A 20,290-nucleotide genomic window follows, 5' to 3' on the forward strand; every position below is an offset into this window, starting at 1 on the left:
AAAATCCCAGAACATAAAACGTCGTAAGTTATCTGCCCCTAGCGGAAGTAATAATTTCCAAGATGTCAGCGCCCATATATAAAAAGTGCGCGGAAGGCAGTTGTTAAGTATAAGGAGAGTTGATATCGTTAAAACATCAAAGGGTTGTTATTGACAACAAAATAAGATGGCTGACTACGATGATGACGATAACATGTGGGATGAAGCAGGTGGAGAGGTACAGTATATATTTTTTCTTCGTTTACATATTTCAACTGGTCACTGTTCAAATCTGAAAGTGCCACTGTCACTAGCACTTTTGTTAATGTGGACCGAAAAAAAGTCATCTACATCTCCTGGAGCATGATCATTTAAAATTTGGTGTAACTGAACTTATTTATCCAGAGTTATTGCCCTTGAACTTTGAATTTTTTTAATTGGTTGATCAGTTTTTGCTAATTTTCTCAGAAATAAAAACGTTAAATGGGAAACTAAATTGATATTTGAGTGTAGTTTATAGTTAAGATATGATAAAAGCAAGTTAAACGTCATATTTTTGTAACAATCAACATATTGGTCACAGTAATTGCCCTTGGCCATAAAAAAAAACAATCAAGAAACAGAGTTAATGCCCTTGGACTTTAAAAACAAATCAAGAAACTCCACTCGCTTTCGAGGAAGTGGTTGGAACCGTTTGGATAACGGAACCTGCAGCACATACAGTTTCATTGGTCCAACCTGTCTGAATACCATTACTTTTCAGACATTTGCATTTCCCAAAAATGTTATATACTGTATAGAATAAAGATATTTAAGAAATTCCGAAGCACCTGTGTTTTCATTTTTATAAATAAAATTTCCAACATCGCATTCAGGTGTATTCATTGATAGTGAAATAATTCCATACCACCCACAGCCCCTTTCAGCTTGTTGATGCAAAAGCTGCCTAAGTTACATATGGAAATATTTGGGGAAAAAAGATCTGCAGCAGTATTGCTTGCACAAAAACACCTTTAAGTAAGCTTTGGTTAAGTGTAGTTACTTAAAACTCAGGAGTTCACCTCTTAAAAAGCTGACAGCATTTCAAAATAATTAAAAAACCAAAACCAAAACATCTCTCTGTATGCTGGCAGGGGCATATGTCATAATCTGCTTTTCATCATAATCTACTTTATTATGCCCTGAAGTGTATTATTTATTACAAACATAATATACTAACCAAATTATATTACATTCTGGGTTTTCCATAAGAGCCGGTTGCCGGCCAATTTGACCGGCTACTTCGATCATTTGGCCGCCAACACCAATCCAGTTCCGTAATAATGTTCTGTACACGACTGCACAGTCGCCTACTTTCACTACACAGCCTACTACTAACAAAATTATGGAAAACCCTGACATTGTATTTACTTGTTTTATGTGGTGCTAAAATTTACTCAGATACCAGGTCAATTAATGCACCTTTAATTTGCTGTTCATCTTCCTTTTCCCAGTCACCAGATTTAGAAGATGAAGAAGAAACTATGGCTATCCATCAAGAATGCATTACAGCTTTTGAGTCTAAAGATTTCATCATGGAACCCGGTGTTTTTCAGTTTTTGAAAAGGTGACTGAAAGTCCAGCCATAGTCTGGTAGAAAAGTACCTGGTATTACAAAAGAGAAAAAGTGTTGTTCATTTAATCCCATCTCTGTAACAGAGATTAACAAAAAACAAGTGATAAATTTGTGCATATAGAAGGTATATATAAACTTGGAATGATATTGGCACATCTTATGTAATCAATTCTAGTTATTAAGTATTACTGTTCCCTCCATAACTTTTTATACCGTGTACTAAATTTCAAACATGAATCTTCACTACCTATATGTATTTGGGTGCCAAGTTCAAATGGAAGAGAATCTTGCAATGTCTTCAAACTTGTAATGCATAAAAAATCTTTCAATAATAACTGTTTCATGCCGCAGATTAATTTCAAATCTGGAATGCAATATGGCATTAACTCGAAACACATGATAACACCAAAGTTATCAGTAAGTGAATCAACAAGATAAAGAACTTGGAAAGAGTAATGGAGACAATGCAGTCTGATACAGTTTTATTTTTTGAATTGTCCACATTTCTGCACTAAATTAAGTTAATGTTTCTTTATGCCAGGTTTCTACAGGCAGGTGGCTCCCCGGAAAAGGTTGTAGAGATGTTATCTGAGAATTACACAGCTGTAGCTCAGACTGTTAATCTTCTGGCTGAATGGCTTATACAGGCTGGTGTGTGTTCAGATAATTTCACTAACAGTTACAATGTCTTCAAATAAAGTGTTATGAAAAATGTACTTACTGAATAAGTAACTTGATAAAGGTACTGATTTGAGTTTTCAACTGCTGAGAAATAATGAAACAAAAGACATTCAGTGAAATCTGAATTTTAAGTGTGTTTTTTTCTTACTTGTAGGTGTAGACATCAAAGTTGTACAGGAAATGGTAGAAAATCATCTCAAGGCTATGATCCTGAAACACTTTGATCCCAAAAAGGCAGATTCTATTTTCACAGATGAAGGAGAGGTAAAAAAAAACCACTTTCCTACTTCGATTATAATGGTCAACATCCTTGTTTTAGAATGAACTGTGAACATGCTTCCTGTACAAATGTAGCATTTGTGACATTTCATGATAGGCCAGTTGACATGATAAAATACATGATGGTGAAATAATTGAAAATCTCCATTCAATTTTGAATCTCAAAGTCAATTTAATAACAATTTTGAAATCTAACCTTTTGTTTTGATTTAGTTCTCTTGTTAGAAGGGAAAGTGAACTTTCCTACAAAGTGATATGCTGTCTGTTCATTTGTCCTCCATTTTCATCACATTTTCCCTTTAAATAGCTCCTCTCAATAATCAAATAGTCCATGGTCTTTATAATAGGCCAGAAGCATGCTGAACTGAATGGCTTTAAAGTTTGCAAATGAATGACCTTGTCTCACTGTCATTTGTCTTATCATCTCAAACAACTTCTTCAAATAACTAAAAGGCCTAGAATGATGATTTTAGGCAGTAGGAAGTTGAATGAGAGACTATATTATAAAATCAGAGCAATACAGATTATAACATACCAGTAGTTATTCAAAATGTGTTGTTCATCAAATGCAGCCACATGTTGTGTATTTTATAGACACCATCATGGCTTGCAGAGATGATAGAATTCCCTACTTGGAGAGAACTTTTCTATAAATTGGCTGAGGACTATCCAGATTGTCTCATGTTGAACTTCACAGTAAAGGTGTGTTTAAAATGTTATCAAACTGAAGGTGTTCTTATTTATATATCATTATATGTAGTGTTGACCTAGATTCAAACTGAAATTGTATGAAAAAATATACTTGAAATTGTTAAAATAAATACTCTGACAAGGTACTGGATATATATTTTCAAAAAGACAGCTGCTGCCTTACTGATGAGTACAGGAACATTTATTGCAAATATGCTTACTTTAATGGACAAGTTTGAATATCTGTAAGATTTTTTTTTTTAATTTTAAGAATTACACAAGGTTTTGTTAATATGCTGTTCATTCATGTTTAGCTGATCTCAGATGCTGGCTACCAGGGGGAGATAACCTCAGTGTCAACAGCTTGTCATCAAATTGAAGTTTTTTCTCGTGTGTTAAGAACATCAATCACCAGTTTATTAGAAGGAGGTGAGGAGGCTGTCAAGAAAAACCTCCCAGAGTTTACAGTAAGTCCTAAAAATTAATAGATGCTGCATAATTCTTAACAATCCGTTGAGTGCATGATATATTAGCTCATTTTAAAGGTAATTCTGATAAGATATGTATTCAGTCAAGTTTATCATGGCATTCTGTCACCAAAAACAAAACAATCAAAAAAAATCTATGTACCTGGAAAGAAAAGATGATAGATAAGTTTTTCAGCCATCAATAATGATGTTAATTGCTTTTCCTCAGAAAATGGTTTGTCACGGAGAACATACCTACCTTTATAGCCAGGTGTTGATGCACATCTTGGCTAATGAACCTCGTGGGGGGTCCAACATTCGTAGATTGTGTCAGGAATTACAGAATGGAGCCAAGGACCGGTTAGTATGATATGCATTTATCAAACAGATATATGATAGTGTTTAATTCATTATTTACTCTTCTGTATCTTAATCCAAGTTGGTATAGAAAATTGCTATTCTGCATGTCTGTTTTACAATACATTTTATTACACACTCATTTTTCAATAAATCAGTGTCTTATTTCATTATATTTTGCCTGTAGTGATTATATTCTACAACTGGACAGTACCTTACCGTGTTATCTACAGGAATGTACTGTGTAGAGTTTGCTTTGTAACTGTCATCTTGGAGATGATATATGAATTTACTTGTATAAAAATTTGATACAAAAAGATAAATAGTATTCTACCTACATTTTCTTTGATGGAGATAAAAGGACTGATCTTTTTGTAACTAGAGGCCTTGATGTGACACCTATCACCCTAGCCCTCAGCGGAGCAGCAGCCTACCCACGAGCATGCTCAGCCCTTTCCTCTATGTTGTCACGACATGCCCTAAATCCAGCAGATATCTCTATTGTGAGTATGTTTCTTGAAATTTTAACATTCTTTTACCTTAACTTTTTCCATAACACAATTTTTTTATGAGTGGTTGATTTATCTTTACAAAATTTTGTTCATCAAACAGCTCTTCAATATGTACTCGGAGATGAACCCACCTCCTGTTGACCTCATTAGGGTTCCAGCTTTTCTAGGTAAGCTTTGCTTTTTATATTTGTCTGTTTTTCTGTAAGTTCAGAACCTTCATATTTGAATATTTTCTATATCTGAATACTACAAACAATATGGCTATTGTTTCAAATACGATTACTGAGACAGTACAGCTATTGCTTCAAATCTGATTACTAAGACAGTACAGCTATTGTTTTAAATCTGATTACTAAGACAGTACAGCTATCGTTTCAAATCTGATTACTAAGACAGTACAGCTATTGTTTCAAATCTGATTACGAAGACAGTACAGCTATTGCTTCAAATCTGATTACGAAGACAGTACAGCTATCGTTTCAAATCTGATTACTAAGACAGTACAGCTATTGTTTCAAATCTGATTTCAAATCTGATTACGAAGACAGTACAGCTATCGTTTCAAATCTGATTACTAAGACAGTACAGCTATTGTTTCAAATCTGATTACGAAGACAGTACAGCTATTGTATCAAATCTGATTACTAAGACAGTACAGCTATCGTTTCAAATCTGATTACTAAGACAGTACAGCTATTGTTTCAAATCTGATTACTAAGACAGTACAGCTATTCTGACTTCCTTCTGAAGATAAGGGGTTAATTATGTGGTAGTGTATAGCAATATTTTCCATTTCGTTGAAGATTTCTCTAAGGCAATAGAGTAAGTAATTTGATATATTCACCAGCTAATGAGCCGACCTGTATGTATTGTTGTTTAGTGTAATTGCAAATCATTACCATTGTCCTGTAATAAACCCACCCTCTGACTTTTGGGGAAGAAGTTCAAGTAGCCCTCTGTGCTTGAACAAGAAAAGTACAGTAATGATATCAGACAACTAGTAAAACATTACCATTTCTTCCATTTCTAAATAGATCTACGATTTTCTGTTTTTCCATCAGATCTTCTCATTGAAGCATTATTTCGCCCATCATCACGCATCAACCCTGAACACAAGGCCAAGTATGTGTATGTTTTGGCCTATGCTGCCAGTGTGGTGGAGACCTACAAGAAGGTAATTCTCTGTCTGTCCCTATTATGGCTGGAAATGACTTAATATTATGGTAACCTTATTAGTCAATGCATAACCAGCCCTGACATAGAAATCAGTGTAAAAAGTGACATCCCACAAAAGTATCAAATCTGTAGAGTAATCTGTAAAAAAAATGATTAAGAAATATCCTAAATGGACTGTTACATGGTGATGGTTGAACAAAAATACCGAGCTTCTTATCTTGTTTTTTCTTGACATGAAACATGTAGGTTGTCCATTCAATATATCCAGATTTTACATACTGATCAGCTGCAGCAAATAGACTTGATTTGAAAGAAATACTGAAATATTTTCATGAAATTAAAGATAAGATTCCTCTCAGTTAAACTTTCATATAAACCATCAAGAATTCATGACCAAGTTTTCATTCATTGAGACTGAATATTGACCTGGCTAAGTTAAATAGAACTTTCATCATCAAAATTTATGATTAAGTTTGTGATTTCAGGGTCAGAGAAAGAACATTGACCGAGGTGAGCTGAAGCCGACTACACAAGCATTAGAAAAAGTACAGGCTTTGTGTGCAGAGAACAAAAGCTCTTCTGAACTTATAGCTGATGTTTCTACTCTCTTCTTAAACATAAAGTGAGTTGTTAATATAAAGCTTATAAAGCTCTGTTATCTCAGTGATAATTTGTTGGTATTACAGGATGTGTTTATATCATGTGACAGATTTCTTTTGATAGCATTGGTTAGTATTATGGGATATATTTATGTCATGTGACAGATTTCCTGTGATAGCATTTGTTAGTATTATTGGAGATATTTATGTCATGTGACAGATTTTTTTGATAGCATTGGTTAGTATTATTGGATGTATTTATGTCATGTGACAGATTTCCTGTGATAGCATTTGGAGTACTCAAGTGGGTGGATTACACTGTAACGGACACCAGTTACTTCAAGCTGAACACGGACCACACACCCCTTCATCTTGTACTCATTGACGAGGTGAGTAGTGAGGAAGACTTGATATGCTGTTTGTACACTTGTGTTGTAGGTATTAGGTATGAGACAGTGATGTGTCACAATGATTCAGTATACATTACTATTCAGGATTTAGGTTATTGGAATTAACATTAGAATTTGCCTCTGAATCAACATCACCTGAAGTTTTGGTACAAATATTGAAATCAGTTTGATGTAATTTACCTGATAAGTAGTGATGTTTGATATATATGTCCCTAAAGATGTAACATTGATTCAAAGAGTATTAACAGCATTATCTTCACATGGTGAAACTGTTGAAATTACTGTCAGTATCCATTGTCAGTCACAACAGAAATCGTAGATGGAATCTAATAATGTTTCTTCTTTCGATTTAATTCCTTTAAATTAAGTGACAAAAAGAGCTGTCATTTCTAGAGCAATTTTATTTATATGTTAGGTAAACATCATCTGCAAACCTGTTCCTTGCGTATTAACCAGAATCCAATATGCTATACTATACCATACTTAACATGTACTTCTATAGTATAATTCCATTGCAAATTCATTTCTGTTTATGAAATGTTAAAGAGGGTAGGTCAACAGTTTACATACTTGAACCTTTTTGTTCACTCCATGAAATCAGCATCATCATATTCTGTGTAAAGCAGAATAGTCAGGGTTATAGATTTTCAAATCACTACTGTTTTTTTTTTCTGATGAACTGACATGGTTGTGTTGTAGATTGTTACCAACCATCACCTGCTGCACCTGAAAGCCCTGGAACTTCTAGTGAAACTGTTTGAGTCACAGTTTGAGGAGCTTGATGTTTTAGTCAGGGTAAGTCTTAGTGAGTGTGACAATGTAATTACAGACATTACTTGGTTGTGCATATGAATTTGGCAGATAATTGTATCTGTTTCTGACACTACCTGATTGTGAGTGTGTATGCTCTCTAACAGATGATTTTATCTATAACTGACATTACATGGTTGTGTGTATGATAACTGACATTACATGGTTGTGTGTATGATAACTGACATTACATGGTTTTGTGTGTATGATAACTGACATGACCTGGTTGTGTGTATAATAACAGACATTACATGGTTGTGTGTATGATAACTGACATTACATGGTTGTGTGTATGATATCTGACATTACCTGGTTGTGTGTATGATAACTGACATTACATGGTTGTGTGTATGATAACTGACATAACCTGGTTGTGTGTATGATATCTGACATTACATATTTGTGTGTATGATAACTGACATAACCTGGTTGTGTGTATGATAACTGACATGACCTGGTTGTGTGTATAATAACAGACATTACATGGTTGTGTGTATGATAACTGACATTACATATTTGTGTGTATGATAACTGACATAACCTGGTTGTGTGTATGATAACTGACATTACATGGTTGTGTGTATGATATCTGACATTACCTGGTTGTGTGTATGATAACTGACATTACATGGTTGTGTGTATGATAACTGACATTACATATTTGTGTGTATGATAACTGACATAACCTGGTTGTGTGTATGATAACTGACATGACCTGGTTGTGTGTATAATAACAGACATTACATGGTTGTGTGTATGATAACTGACATTACATAGTTGTGTGTATGATAACTGACATTACATGGTTGTGTGTATAACTGACATTACATGGTTGTGTGTATGATAACTGACATTACATAGTTGTGTGTATGATAACTGACATTACATGGTTGTGTGTATAACTGACATTACCTGGTTGTGTGTATGATAACTGACATAGCCTGGTTGTGTGTATGATATCTGACATGACCTGGTTGTGTGTATAATAACAGACATTACATGGTTGTGTGTATGATAACTGACATTACATAGTTGTGTGTATGATAACTGACATTACATGGTTGTGTGTATAACTGACATTACATGGTTGTGTGTATGATAACTGACATGACCTGGTTGTGTGTATGATAACTGACATTACATGGTTGTGTGTATAATAACAGACATTACATAGTTGTGTGTATGATAACAGACATTACATGGTTGTGTGTATAACTGACATTACATGGTTGTGTGTATGATAACTGACATTACATGGTTGTGTGTATGATAACTGACATTACATGGTTGTGTGTATGATAACAGACATTACATGGTTGTGTGTATGATAACTGACATTACATAGTTGTGTGTATGATAACTGACATTACATGGTTGTGTGTATAACTGACATTACATGGTTGTGTGTATAACTGACATTACATGGTTGTGTGTATGATAACTGACATTACATGGTTGTGTGTATAACTGACATTACATGGTTGTGTGTATAACTGACATTACATAGTTGTGTGTATGATAACTGACATTACATGGTTGTGTGTATAACTGACATTACATGGTTGTGTGTATAACTGACATTACATGGTTGTGTGTATAACTGACATGACCTGGTTGTGTGTATGATAACTGACATTACATGGTTGTGTGTATGATAACAGACATTACATGGTTGTGTGTATGATAACTGACATTACATGGTTGTGTGTATGATAACAGACATTACATGGTTGTGTGTATGATATCTGACAGAAAATTGTATCTATAACTGACATTGCCTGGTTTTGTGTATGATCTCTGAATAATGTCTGATGTCCTATTTCAGTTGGAACTAAAAAAGACAGTCCTAGATAGGATGGTTCATCTATTCAGTCGAGGATTTGTTCTGCCTGTAGTCACCTATGTCAAGAACTGTGTTGACAAACCGGACACTGACATCTCTTTAGTACGACATTTTGTCACAGAGGTGAGCACTTCATCTTGCTTAAACATATATATTTCCACTTTCATGAAAAGGAAATTGAAAGCCATGTGGTAGAATAATCCTATAATATAAGAGGCCATTGTTGGCTTATATATTATCTGATGTTATTGTGCTAGCTGTGACTGGTAACCAGGCATAGACCTACAATTAGATATTAAAAGACCATAGCCATCATCAGATCAATTGGTCATATGATGATGGTTCATTGTTCGTCTGTCCAATGTCCAATAAACAATACTCGGAATTGCTGTTTACTTATGAAGTACAAATTGGCTGAAAGGATTAAGATCTTGGATTTTGACAATGAAATATTGTTATTGCTATTTCTTGAGAAGTAAAGGATGAATCTTTCTCAAATTTCATATTTAGGTTCCACTAGGTCCCTAGGTGTGCTGTCTTGATTAGAAAAATAAAATGACTGACAGGCAGTCATCTATTATTTGACAGTTAAATTTATCTTCACTATTTCTTATCAAGTACCTGGTCCTTAGTTGTGCCGTTTAGATTTTGGAACTAGTCAGAAAGCAAAATGGCTGATAGAAGCTATCTTGAATTTGACTATGAAAGCTGGTAATTGCTCTTTTGATTTTGGGTTGATCAGGAAAAAAATGGCATGCATTTGACAGTTAAAAGTTTTTATCACTCTATAATTTTTCAATCTTTATCAAAGAGACATTTTCTAATTTCATATAATTAAGAGTAAAACAAAAAAAGTGGGAAAAAAAAGATCAAGCAATGGTTGGCATTAAGATCCTTCTAGGATCTCCATCTTATGTCATTATTATTGGTTCCTTCCGAAGTAGGAGAAATATTCATAATCCTCACCTCTTCACCTGAGACTATTGAAAGTTTCAAATAAGTCTAGGTTTATTGTCACCAAGTAGACATGTCTTGTTAGCAAAACTAACTGACTCACCAGTGGATTTATTGTTTCAGATCCTAGATATTATTGCTCCTCCGTACACACCAGAGTTTGTCCAGTTATTCCTCCCATTAATAGAGAACAAGGCCATCACAGGCTCCATCAGGACTGAAGACGGTAGTGATCCTGTGTCAGAGTTCATAGGTAAATTCTCAGTGTAAATGTTCAGAGGTCATCATAGATCATTACATCAGCACATAAATGCCATAAGAATGTATAGTATATGTAATTGGTTCATTATTGTTCCTATCCTAAGAAAGCCATGTTACATTTGTTTACATGCTTGTATGTAGTTTGTCGCTGCCCCAGCAATCAAGTCTTCCTCTAAAATTTGTCTTTTGAGGACAATAAAATTTATGTTTATCCTACAGGCCATTGTAAAATGTCATCATACATATGAGGGGAATCCTGACATTTCAACATCAATGCAGACAACCAAAAATGTCAAGAATAAGTCCACCCAGAGGAAATAAGTCCTCCAGCCAGAGGAAATCGCAGCAAGATGAACTCTGTTTATTGGAATAGAGAAAGATCTCTACTGTGGACCAGAAATCTGGACTGGAGCAATACATTCCTTCTACCAAAGCAGGTCTTTGGTATGACCTGGTGTCAGCTGGAGGAGTGGTCCAATCAACAGCATGCCAAGTGGTATAGTATCCACATGGTATGAACACTGCAATCTGAACACTTTCAATCAGTATTTTGGATGAAGGTGGTCTGAATTTCATGGATTGTGAATACCTGTACTAGAATGTGATCAGGTGTGAAGAACCTTATCCAATCTGTTCATCAGTATAGGACATGCTTCCATACACCACTGCTGTGAAATAGCAATGTACACCAATTAAGGTACTAGGTGAAGATTTTTCTGTGACCAGATAGCAGGATTGAAAACTTCCTAGAAATGCTCTCAAACAGGACAACAAAAATATCAACATGACAAAAAATGTTGCTTGAAGTTCATGAATGTCGTGTGTGTAAGGTACCATTCAGGCTTGTTATTATCTCAAAGTTCATTTATTTTTCTCTTTCATTGTCAGATACTGTAGTGCCTGTTTCCATGATATCATTGTCTATGTTTAATTTCCCTAAATTATATAGTATTCATCAGAATTTGGAGTTCAGTAAATACGTTTAGTTAGAAAATATAACAAGTAATTCACATTTTATTGTAGATGTGAAGTATTTAGCATTAGGTAGTTTTTTTCTTTCTATTATTCGTAAAACCAGGGCCTGGTATTTGCCATCAGGTTTATTGAAGTAAATGTATTAATCCTACCTATCTATGAACTCATCAATGATGATGATGGACCATTAAGGATCACAAAAACATGTCTACTGACAACTTGATCCCAGTATACTTATAATAATACGCTGTGGGAAAACAAACGAGTACTATGTCATAGCAAAGCATATACTGCTTCCAGGGTAGAAATAAAGGCACCATGTTGGAAAAATAACAAGAAGTTCATTTCACAATATTTCTTCTTTTTAATTCATTATGAAATTATGTAATCAAATATTTTTGATATATTCCCAGGGTTGGGAAATAAACTAAACTCATAAATATCTATAAAAAGTTATGGATGATTTTTATCTCACAGAGTAATGAATGGTAAGATTGTACAAATCTTGCCTTAACTTAACACCCACAACAAGTATTGCCATAGAGATAATGAGTCATACGACACATAAACAGGTTTCTACGAAACTTCACCAGTAACTGTACATAATTAGTACATTTCTATTTACAAATAAAACAAGTAAAACTACTTATATATATGGACTTGTGTTATTTTAACACATACTGGACATGTGGCTGAGGTACAAATCTTATAAATAAATGTAGAATTCAATCCTTTACCTACAATACATCCACAGAGACACCAGTTACATAACACGCCTTCTGAACTATCTGCCTCTATAACTGCTCAGTTAAAATATACCAGTGTGCTTGGCACACATTCTCCAAGATTCTTGACTTCATATTTTCAAAATAAAATTTCCTTTCATGAAATCATGATGCAAAATATAATTATTTCATTCTGATTAATTGTTATCAAACTGGAAAGTGTAGAGATTTAAACGATTTGGCCTGAAATAAACTCTACAACAGTACTGGAGATCTGAACTAATGTAAAAACTAACAAACAATATATCAAACTCCTTATTGATACAACTGAGTAACATTAACTGCATATGGAAAGAATTTCCCTGGCAACAATACTGTTCTAATAAACAACAATGAATGAGAAGATTGAAGTCTACAGGGTGTGTTGTGTTGGTTTTGCTGCTGATAGTTAACACAGACAATTAAAAATATAAAAACATCAGAAATATGATAGAGCAAGGACACAACAACTGCTCCTGTGATAAATCTAGCTATATATAAAAACAACACTTCTGTATCTTATAGCACTTTAAGCAAACAATTTTCCTAAGTTAGCAATACCTTGATTTTCCATACCAAATTTTTTTTTCTAAATAGAAGCCTAAATCAACACAATCTTATTGAAAATCTCTATACATATACATGATACCAGTTTGACACTGACATTTGTACATCAAAAAACACTGGACACTCAGTTCATCGGTCAAATATGGAAACTGAGCAGAGAACATTGACCATTCACCTGTAATCATGTGAATTTATCGTTTGTATCGCAAACATGTATTATTGTGAACTTTGTCAAAATTCCGAATACAACATACTGATATGATTTTAAGCACCTTCAGTGAACATAGCAGATATCTTTGCTGTAACCAGTGGTAAATATACAGATCCTTATCATCTTTTATCACATGATTAGTATTCAATGAATATATCCATGTCATATGTTTGCGTATTACACAGGTGTAAAATAGCTTATTCTGACATCACTTTATAAAATGAAATGTCACACATTCTGATAGCATTGTGATGTGACAATGGAAATCAAAGATACAGAGAGGGAATGAATTAAAGTTTGATGTAAAAATTGTCTACCATATTTGATTGTAAAATTGATCATGTGATAACAAAGATCTCAGATTTGCTTCCGTTTGATAGGTGATTAATAAAACATGTCGTAATTTTTTTAACTTCAGCTTGCTCAAGACTTGCTCAAATAAAATTTTTTAGACTAGTTTCATAAATTTACTTATAAAATGGATACCCAGACAATATGCTGTAAGTTTCTGACCCTCTAAAATGGACATGAAACAAGGCATGCTTACCTTATACTGGAGTTCTTCAGTTTAACTGGTAAACAACATCAACAAACTTTAACATACCTTCAGTAAAACCTTATATAAGGCTTACATACCATTTCACTGTGACCTTTGGTAAGATCTAGATGTTTTTCACCATCATCTTCAGGGCTATTCCAGTAAAACATGAACTTGATACCAGGTCTAGAAAAAATTAATCACTGAATTCCATGGCTAAGCTAATTTTCAAATTTTTGTGTGGTTCCTCTTCACAAAACTTTTAGTCCACAATTGGGATACATGGTAGATGTTTTACTGGAGTAGCCTGGAGTGCTTTTAAGGTGGCAAATATCATGAAGTATCATGTATTCTTAGTGACTGGAGATGCAGGTATCTATCTTAGTAATATACATGCATCTACCTAAGTAATGTCAAGTGTGACCTTTGACCTTGAACTACAGATATGGACCTGAAATGGTAACCATACCTATATTTTATGAAGGCTATAGGAGCACACATCTCCACAGATACAAGCTAAATCTTGAAGGGCGACCTTTGACCCTGGATCAAGGATATTAATGTATTGACTAGTTCTGGTAAATGACCATGAACTCTGCAATGGTTCAGAAATTGGTCCTGGCAAGCAAAAACATGAACACCAGACTAAGTTGTATACAGCACACGTTGAACTATTAAAGTCTCCTTAGCTTTTTCAGAAAACGTTTTCATAATCATCTTGATAAAGTACTTCTAATGCATTGAATTAACACTAATCATAGCTTAGATTCTGGTCCAGATTATTGAATCTACATTATTGTACTTCCATCCTTTAATATCATTATATGAATATTTATACACATATCATAATCAAAGTTAATCATTGAAATGATACACAAGTAATGTTGCCAATCATGATCTGTACCAAACTGAACACTGCTATGTAAGTACATATACACTACAACAAAAATGTTTCAATATAAGAAAATTAAAAATTTTACCATATAAGAATACAAATTCTAGTAAATTACAAAGGAAAGCCAAGGGAATTTGCATATGTGTTAGTACTACCAAGAAAATGAGGTAGAAACAAACAGGTCAAGCTTAATAGTAGGGACAGAGCCAAATACTGTCCAGAAATTGAAGACTTACTTGCAGTCTTACAGTAACATCCCAATAATGGTTAAAACACTACAGAGATTCTATCATATGGATTACAAAAGAGAAGATAACTGGTGATGATACAGGTTGACTTGTTTAATAGCACTTGAACACTATAGCGGTTACATTTTGTTTGGCTGTTGGTATCGCTGTCAGTGATTGAATGTGTGATGTTACAAGGATGGACCTGAACACAATCAAGATTTATGACCCAATTTTCATAATCAAACAGTCTACTCTACCGTAGGGCAAATATGAAATTAAAATTACCAACATGGTCCAAGGGAAACTCTTAAGATTGACCTGGATAATTAGCTAAAGTGTACAACATTCAAGTAAAAAAACAATCAACACTTACGATGCAAAATACAAGAAAGATAATGAGTTTGTGGTAATTCAACTGATCATCATGATCAAGTTTTAACAGACACTATTTTTCTGGACCTAACTTATGGTAGATATCTTCAGAATGAATATGCTGTGAATGCATAGACACAATCAGTTCAATGGAAGTCCTGAGGTATGACAAGGAAACTATAAACAAGTCAGTGACACTAATGCATGTGCCACAAAACTTTTCAATGATGCTGATGAGTGGCCTGTCTTACTCAAACATCATGTTGGTTGTTGTATTTTTGTTCAAAGTCATGAAATATACAACACTAAAAATATGTATTGTACAAATTTACAGAGCCTTCATTACTTTGTGTTATAATGATAATCTGGGTACATCTGGAAAGTCATATTTCTGGTCACTATAATATGACCATTGAAAAGACTTTTTCTGTTAAAAATCAACCTCTCTATGTTGAGATTGATCTAGTGTTTCCCAGGAAAAGAAAAGATACTTATTCTAGAACTGCTAAATATGTCTTCAAAGAACTAGGAGAGATGTGTCTAGACTATAACAGAATAATAATCATTAGATGTTACCGTACACAAGACAGATGTGATTCACCTTACAGTTATATCTCTACCATTAGATGTTACTTAACACAAGATAGCTGTGATTCAATTTACAGTTATTATATCTCTACCATCAGATGTTACTAATCACAAGATAGCTGTGATTCAATTTACAGTTATTATAACTCTACCATTAGATGTTACTAAACACAAGATAGCTGTGATTCAATTTACAGTTATTATAACTCTACCATTAGATGTTACTAATCACAAGATAGCTGTGATTCAATTTACAGTTATTATAACTCTACCATTAGATGTTACTAAACACAAGATAGCTGTGATTCAATTTACAGTTATTATAACTCTACCATTAGATGTTACTAATCACAAGATAGCTGTGATTCAATTTACAGTTATTATACCTCTACCTGTGATGCATGTTAGCAATCACTATGTAACTCTGATTATATGATTAAGGTTTTCTTTGTGTTAAAGGACAAATGTCAATAAACTGTGACTGAAACAATGCTTAGGTCAAAGGTTACATAAATGTTTTGAAGTAACCTCAAGCATAGACCAAAATGGAGAGTAGTGAAATAATATAAAGCGCTGACCAAAAAAGTACACTAATTACATGTAGGGGTATTTCAGTCACTTTCAAACCATAGTCTGTTCTCATTTCTATTCTCAATAAAGAGGAGATTACTGTCAATTAGACTTGTGATTTGTTCAATATCAACATAATTTCTCAAGATATAGTCTGTCTTCTATTGCCACTTTGCTTATTCACTGGGGGAAAATATAGATTTATGATACATTTTTTCTGCTGGAAATAATGAAAAAAATAACACCAACAATAACTGTATTTCCCTGCTGGTAGAAAAAAAATTCAAATAATATAAGAAATAAATCTTAGTATAATGAATGGAATAAAAAAAAATCCTCTAATTTCATCATAGCAAACAGTAAACAAACTCTTCTTTCAGGTTTGAAATTATTTTGATACAATTGATTTGCATTATATGAGCTTAGATATTTGACTGGTGATGAAAGTCTGTAAAGTACTCTGGAGAAAATGCACTAAAAGTGTCAGTACATACACTCAGTTCTCAAATTCACATTGATGATCTGAAAACTTCAATAGTGATTAAAAATGTTCAAGAAAAATAAAGCCTTTTAGCAGGAATAATAAAATAAATATATCTTTATAACAAAAACAGTGTTATGAGGCCAATATTGCAAGGTCCTGTGATTAAACATACCAACAAGTGTTTTGTAGATATGACAACAGGACATCCAAACATGATACTAGCTAGAAAACTATAGACCACAATGTGAAGCCCTGCTTTGTAAGAAAAAGTGACAAGTAATGATAAGCTTGGGTATGATTACAGAATGACAAAGTATATTCAGCATAAAGTTTTTTGTATGGTGACTGAAATACATATCTCAGTCCAATGATTACTGTTACACAAAAATGTCTGACACAAAGGTCAGTGTAAGTTTAAAGGTCAAACCAAGGCCATATGGTGTTAAGGTCACCAAAGGTCATGGTTGACTGCTGCCTTGCAGGGGTTAGGCACTGCCCTTTCCTGCTTAAACAAAAAGTGTCACATGAACATCTAATCCACTTCCCATTAATGTCACAAATTTACAGTGATACTAATTAATGATTTCCCGTTTCTCTTCTCACCCCAAGTCAGGTGACGCACCAATAATTCCAATGATACTGATACATCACTTTTGATTGCATTCTTGTTGCTGTCTAACTTAAAAGTTTCACATTCCTAGGTCTGCTGTTTGGGGTCACACCTTTCTCTAATGAAACACCAAATAACACGCCACATACACATTCACATACACAATGACTTGCAGCTACTTTTGATGGAATCATTTTACAGAACTCCTGCAAAACGGGTTTGGCACAAATGGGGTTTTCTTTAAAAATTTCAAAGCTCTGCCATAAAATACTTTTGGAGGTATATTCTTGAAATAAATAAATGGGGATTGATAACCACCCTCACCATTCATAATGATATTCTTCCTTGGGCTCACTTCAGACCTTACCCTATACATTACCCCTATACATCATAATTCTACATCCCTGCCTTATGTTTCAAGTTCTGGAATAGCCATGATTTAGTTAGGACAGTAAAACATCTACCTGACCCCAAGACTCCAAAATAAATTGCTTCTATCCATTGTTTGATTTTCATTTTATTACTTCAAAGAAAGTTATCAATTAAATTCTATGAGTGGTACCCTTTCACAAAACACATCGAGTACTTCGATGGGTTATGGGTTTACTGGAATGGCCCAAAGCAGATATCAGCTACTGAGGGTATACAGTTGATCTTGATTTCTCATTTATGTACCAGATGAAAGCAGTTTGAACAAAAAAAAAAACTCAGACGATTTATAAATATCTGTTTCGAAAATAGGTATGAGATCAAGAATTCTATTTTACTATTATTTACAAATTTTGAGCAAGGTCTGTGGTGTATACCTACTTTCCCCACTAAATATAGTACATAATAACTGGTTTTAGATTATGGAATGGAAGAGACAAGACACTTCTCACATCAGTTCCAAACTCACAGTCTACACACATGACCACAGCACATGTGACCTTCAACAACCTCATCACACATAAATAAATGAATTACAGACCCAACAACCAACATTTATTATCTGACCCCTAATCTACAAGCAGACCCTTTTATCAATCAACAATTTGAGTACAAAGTTCATATCTCGGTCAGTTCCCACAGTCAATTACCAAGAATTGCTCAGTAAATCTGTTTAGAACATTTACTTAACTTTCCAATCATAAAGCATTTGGAAACAAAACTAAAGCCTTCATAACTGTTTTTTTCACCATTGTCGTAAATTTCGTTACTTCAATTTTTTTTTCCTTTCCAAGTAAGAAAGTTTTTCAAAGCAACAAGCTTTAATACTGACATTCAACCTCAGCAGTGACCTCTTTGTTTTACATTCAATCCTTCAATCCTATTCAGTTATCCAGTGAAACAATTGGCAATTTCCTGTAACAACCATGATACTGCACATGTTTCCTTTTAATAGTATCCCAAGCTACCCGGTTACCAGTACCATCCATCACAATAGCAATAGGACCATTCCATTATTCCCATTATGTAGGAAATGTTTTTCCCTCAAATCACAGTCTTTGGTAAACAGTACACCTGAAGCGTCTCCTCTTGTAATAGTAATGCTGGGTTAGTGAAACCAACACCTGATATTCTTATCACAAGTTCAGCTTTTACAACATAAATATTTTTCCAGTACATCACAGTTACCACTTGGAACGTGTCTCCGAGCCACGTAATACCTGCACCCTCTGTATCTCATCATCAGGCTATCGCTCTAACTTTCCTTACATGTCAATCACTCTTGTTACAGTAGACATTGCAATAGACATCTCCTCTCCGTTAAAAACAGACTTGGCTACAGATACGTCTCTAGTTCTCCTGATTTGACCAACGTAGTTGACAATCTAATACCAAGATTTCTGTCAGTGTTTTAAGGTCTCCTTATGAAGCCTACCAATTCTCTGGGGTAGTTTGGACTTAAAAAAGATATTTATGGGTCTCCTTCCTGTTACTTCCATTAAAATCTTCCTCAGAGCAGATGCTACTTTCCAGATATATTTTTCTAGCTCATTTGATGTGGCCATAACAAGCACACACAACCACAGCTTTTGTAGCCATCAGTTTCTCTGTTAGAGCAGATACGACTACATCAACATTTCTATCCTGCTGCAGCCTTCACCCTATCTCTGTTAGAGCAGACACAACTCCAGTTACCAACAGCACGAATACCTTCACTTTTTTCCTGCTGTAGCCTTCATTCTTCCTCTGTTAAGACACAACTCCAGTTACCAACAGCACGAATACCATGACTTTTTTCCTGCTGCAGCCTTCACTCTCCCTCTGTTCGAGTGGACACAATTCTGGTTACCAACAGCACGAATACCATGACTTTTTTCTCGTGTTGCAGCCTTCTCTCTCCCTCTGTTAGAGTAGACACAAGTCCAGTTACCAAGAGCACAAATACCTTGACTTTTCTCTGTTTCAATCTACACTCTCCATCTGTTAAGACACAACTCCAGTTACCAACAGCACGAATAGCTCAACTTTTCCCTGCAGCTGCAACATCCACACTTCCCCTGTTAGAGCAGGTGTGACTTCCCAGATTTATCCCTCCAGTCATAGCCATCGATTTCTATGTAAAGGCTGACAGGCTGTCAGTTTTTTTAGGCAGGCAGCAGATCTGACTACCAGCACTCTCTAGACCACAGCCTGTTTAGAGTAGCTGTGACTTCCTGTACAGTTCAGCTCTGGATTCCATTCCAGAAAGCACAAGTATCCTACTTCTCCTCTACTGATCTGGGGATTTTAAGTGCCCATGCCTTCACAGAAACATCCCACTCAGGAACATGTGGATTCCTAATGCCAAGTGGACCTCTTAATCTGGTTAACTGGTTAAGTGTCTTTCTCCAGCAATCACCTAGGGAAACATGGCGATGTTCCCTT

The 20,290-nt window shown here is 34.5% G+C and overlaps 1 protein-coding gene across 1 annotated transcript; it reads left to right on the forward strand.

Annotated features, from left to right (window-relative positions):
* Window positions 1-120: 120 nt before the first annotated feature.
* On the forward strand, window positions 121-12,261 carry LOC132556599 (negative elongation factor D-like). The gene is made up of 16 exons (XM_060221026.1): window positions 121-217; window positions 1,473-1,585; window positions 2,136-2,245; window positions 2,430-2,539; window positions 3,149-3,256; window positions 3,559-3,711; window positions 3,941-4,071; window positions 4,451-4,571; window positions 4,681-4,747; window positions 5,642-5,754; window positions 6,242-6,378; window positions 6,630-6,744; window positions 7,465-7,560; window positions 9,401-9,541; window positions 10,496-10,625; window positions 10,853-12,261. Exons 1-16 carry the CDS (start codon window positions 167-169, stop codon window positions 10,879-10,881), a joined length of 1,725 nt encoding a protein of 574 aa, XP_060077009.1. The 5' UTR covers window positions 121-166; the 3' UTR covers window positions 10,882-12,261.
* The last annotated feature ends 8,029 nt before the right edge of the window (window positions 12,262-20,290 follow it).

This window comes from Ylistrum balloti, unplaced genomic scaffold, assembly GCF_031769215.1.
Source record: "Ylistrum balloti isolate Yb309-2 unplaced genomic scaffold, AGI_CSIRO_Ybal_v1 Utg370580, whole genome shotgun sequence".
Classification (NCBI taxonomy): domain Eukaryota; kingdom Metazoa; phylum Mollusca; class Bivalvia; order Pectinida; family Pectinidae; genus Ylistrum; species Ylistrum balloti.

What these genes read in the sequence shown, in the direction of transcription:
- LOC132556599 (XM_060221026.1), top strand. Translation starts at nt 167, where the DNA reads ATGGCTGACTACGATGATGACGATAACATGTGGGATGAAGCAGGTGGA. An exon ending in GGGATGAAGCAGGTGGAGAG is followed by an intron (nt 218 to 1,472) that starts GTACAGTATATA and finishes TCCTTTTCCCAG; the next exon opens with TCACCAGATTTAGAAGATGA. An exon ending in TTTTCACAGATGAAGGAGAG is followed by an intron (nt 2,540 to 3,148) that starts GTAAAAAAAAAC and finishes TGTATTTTATAG; the next exon opens with ACACCATCATGGCTTGCAGA.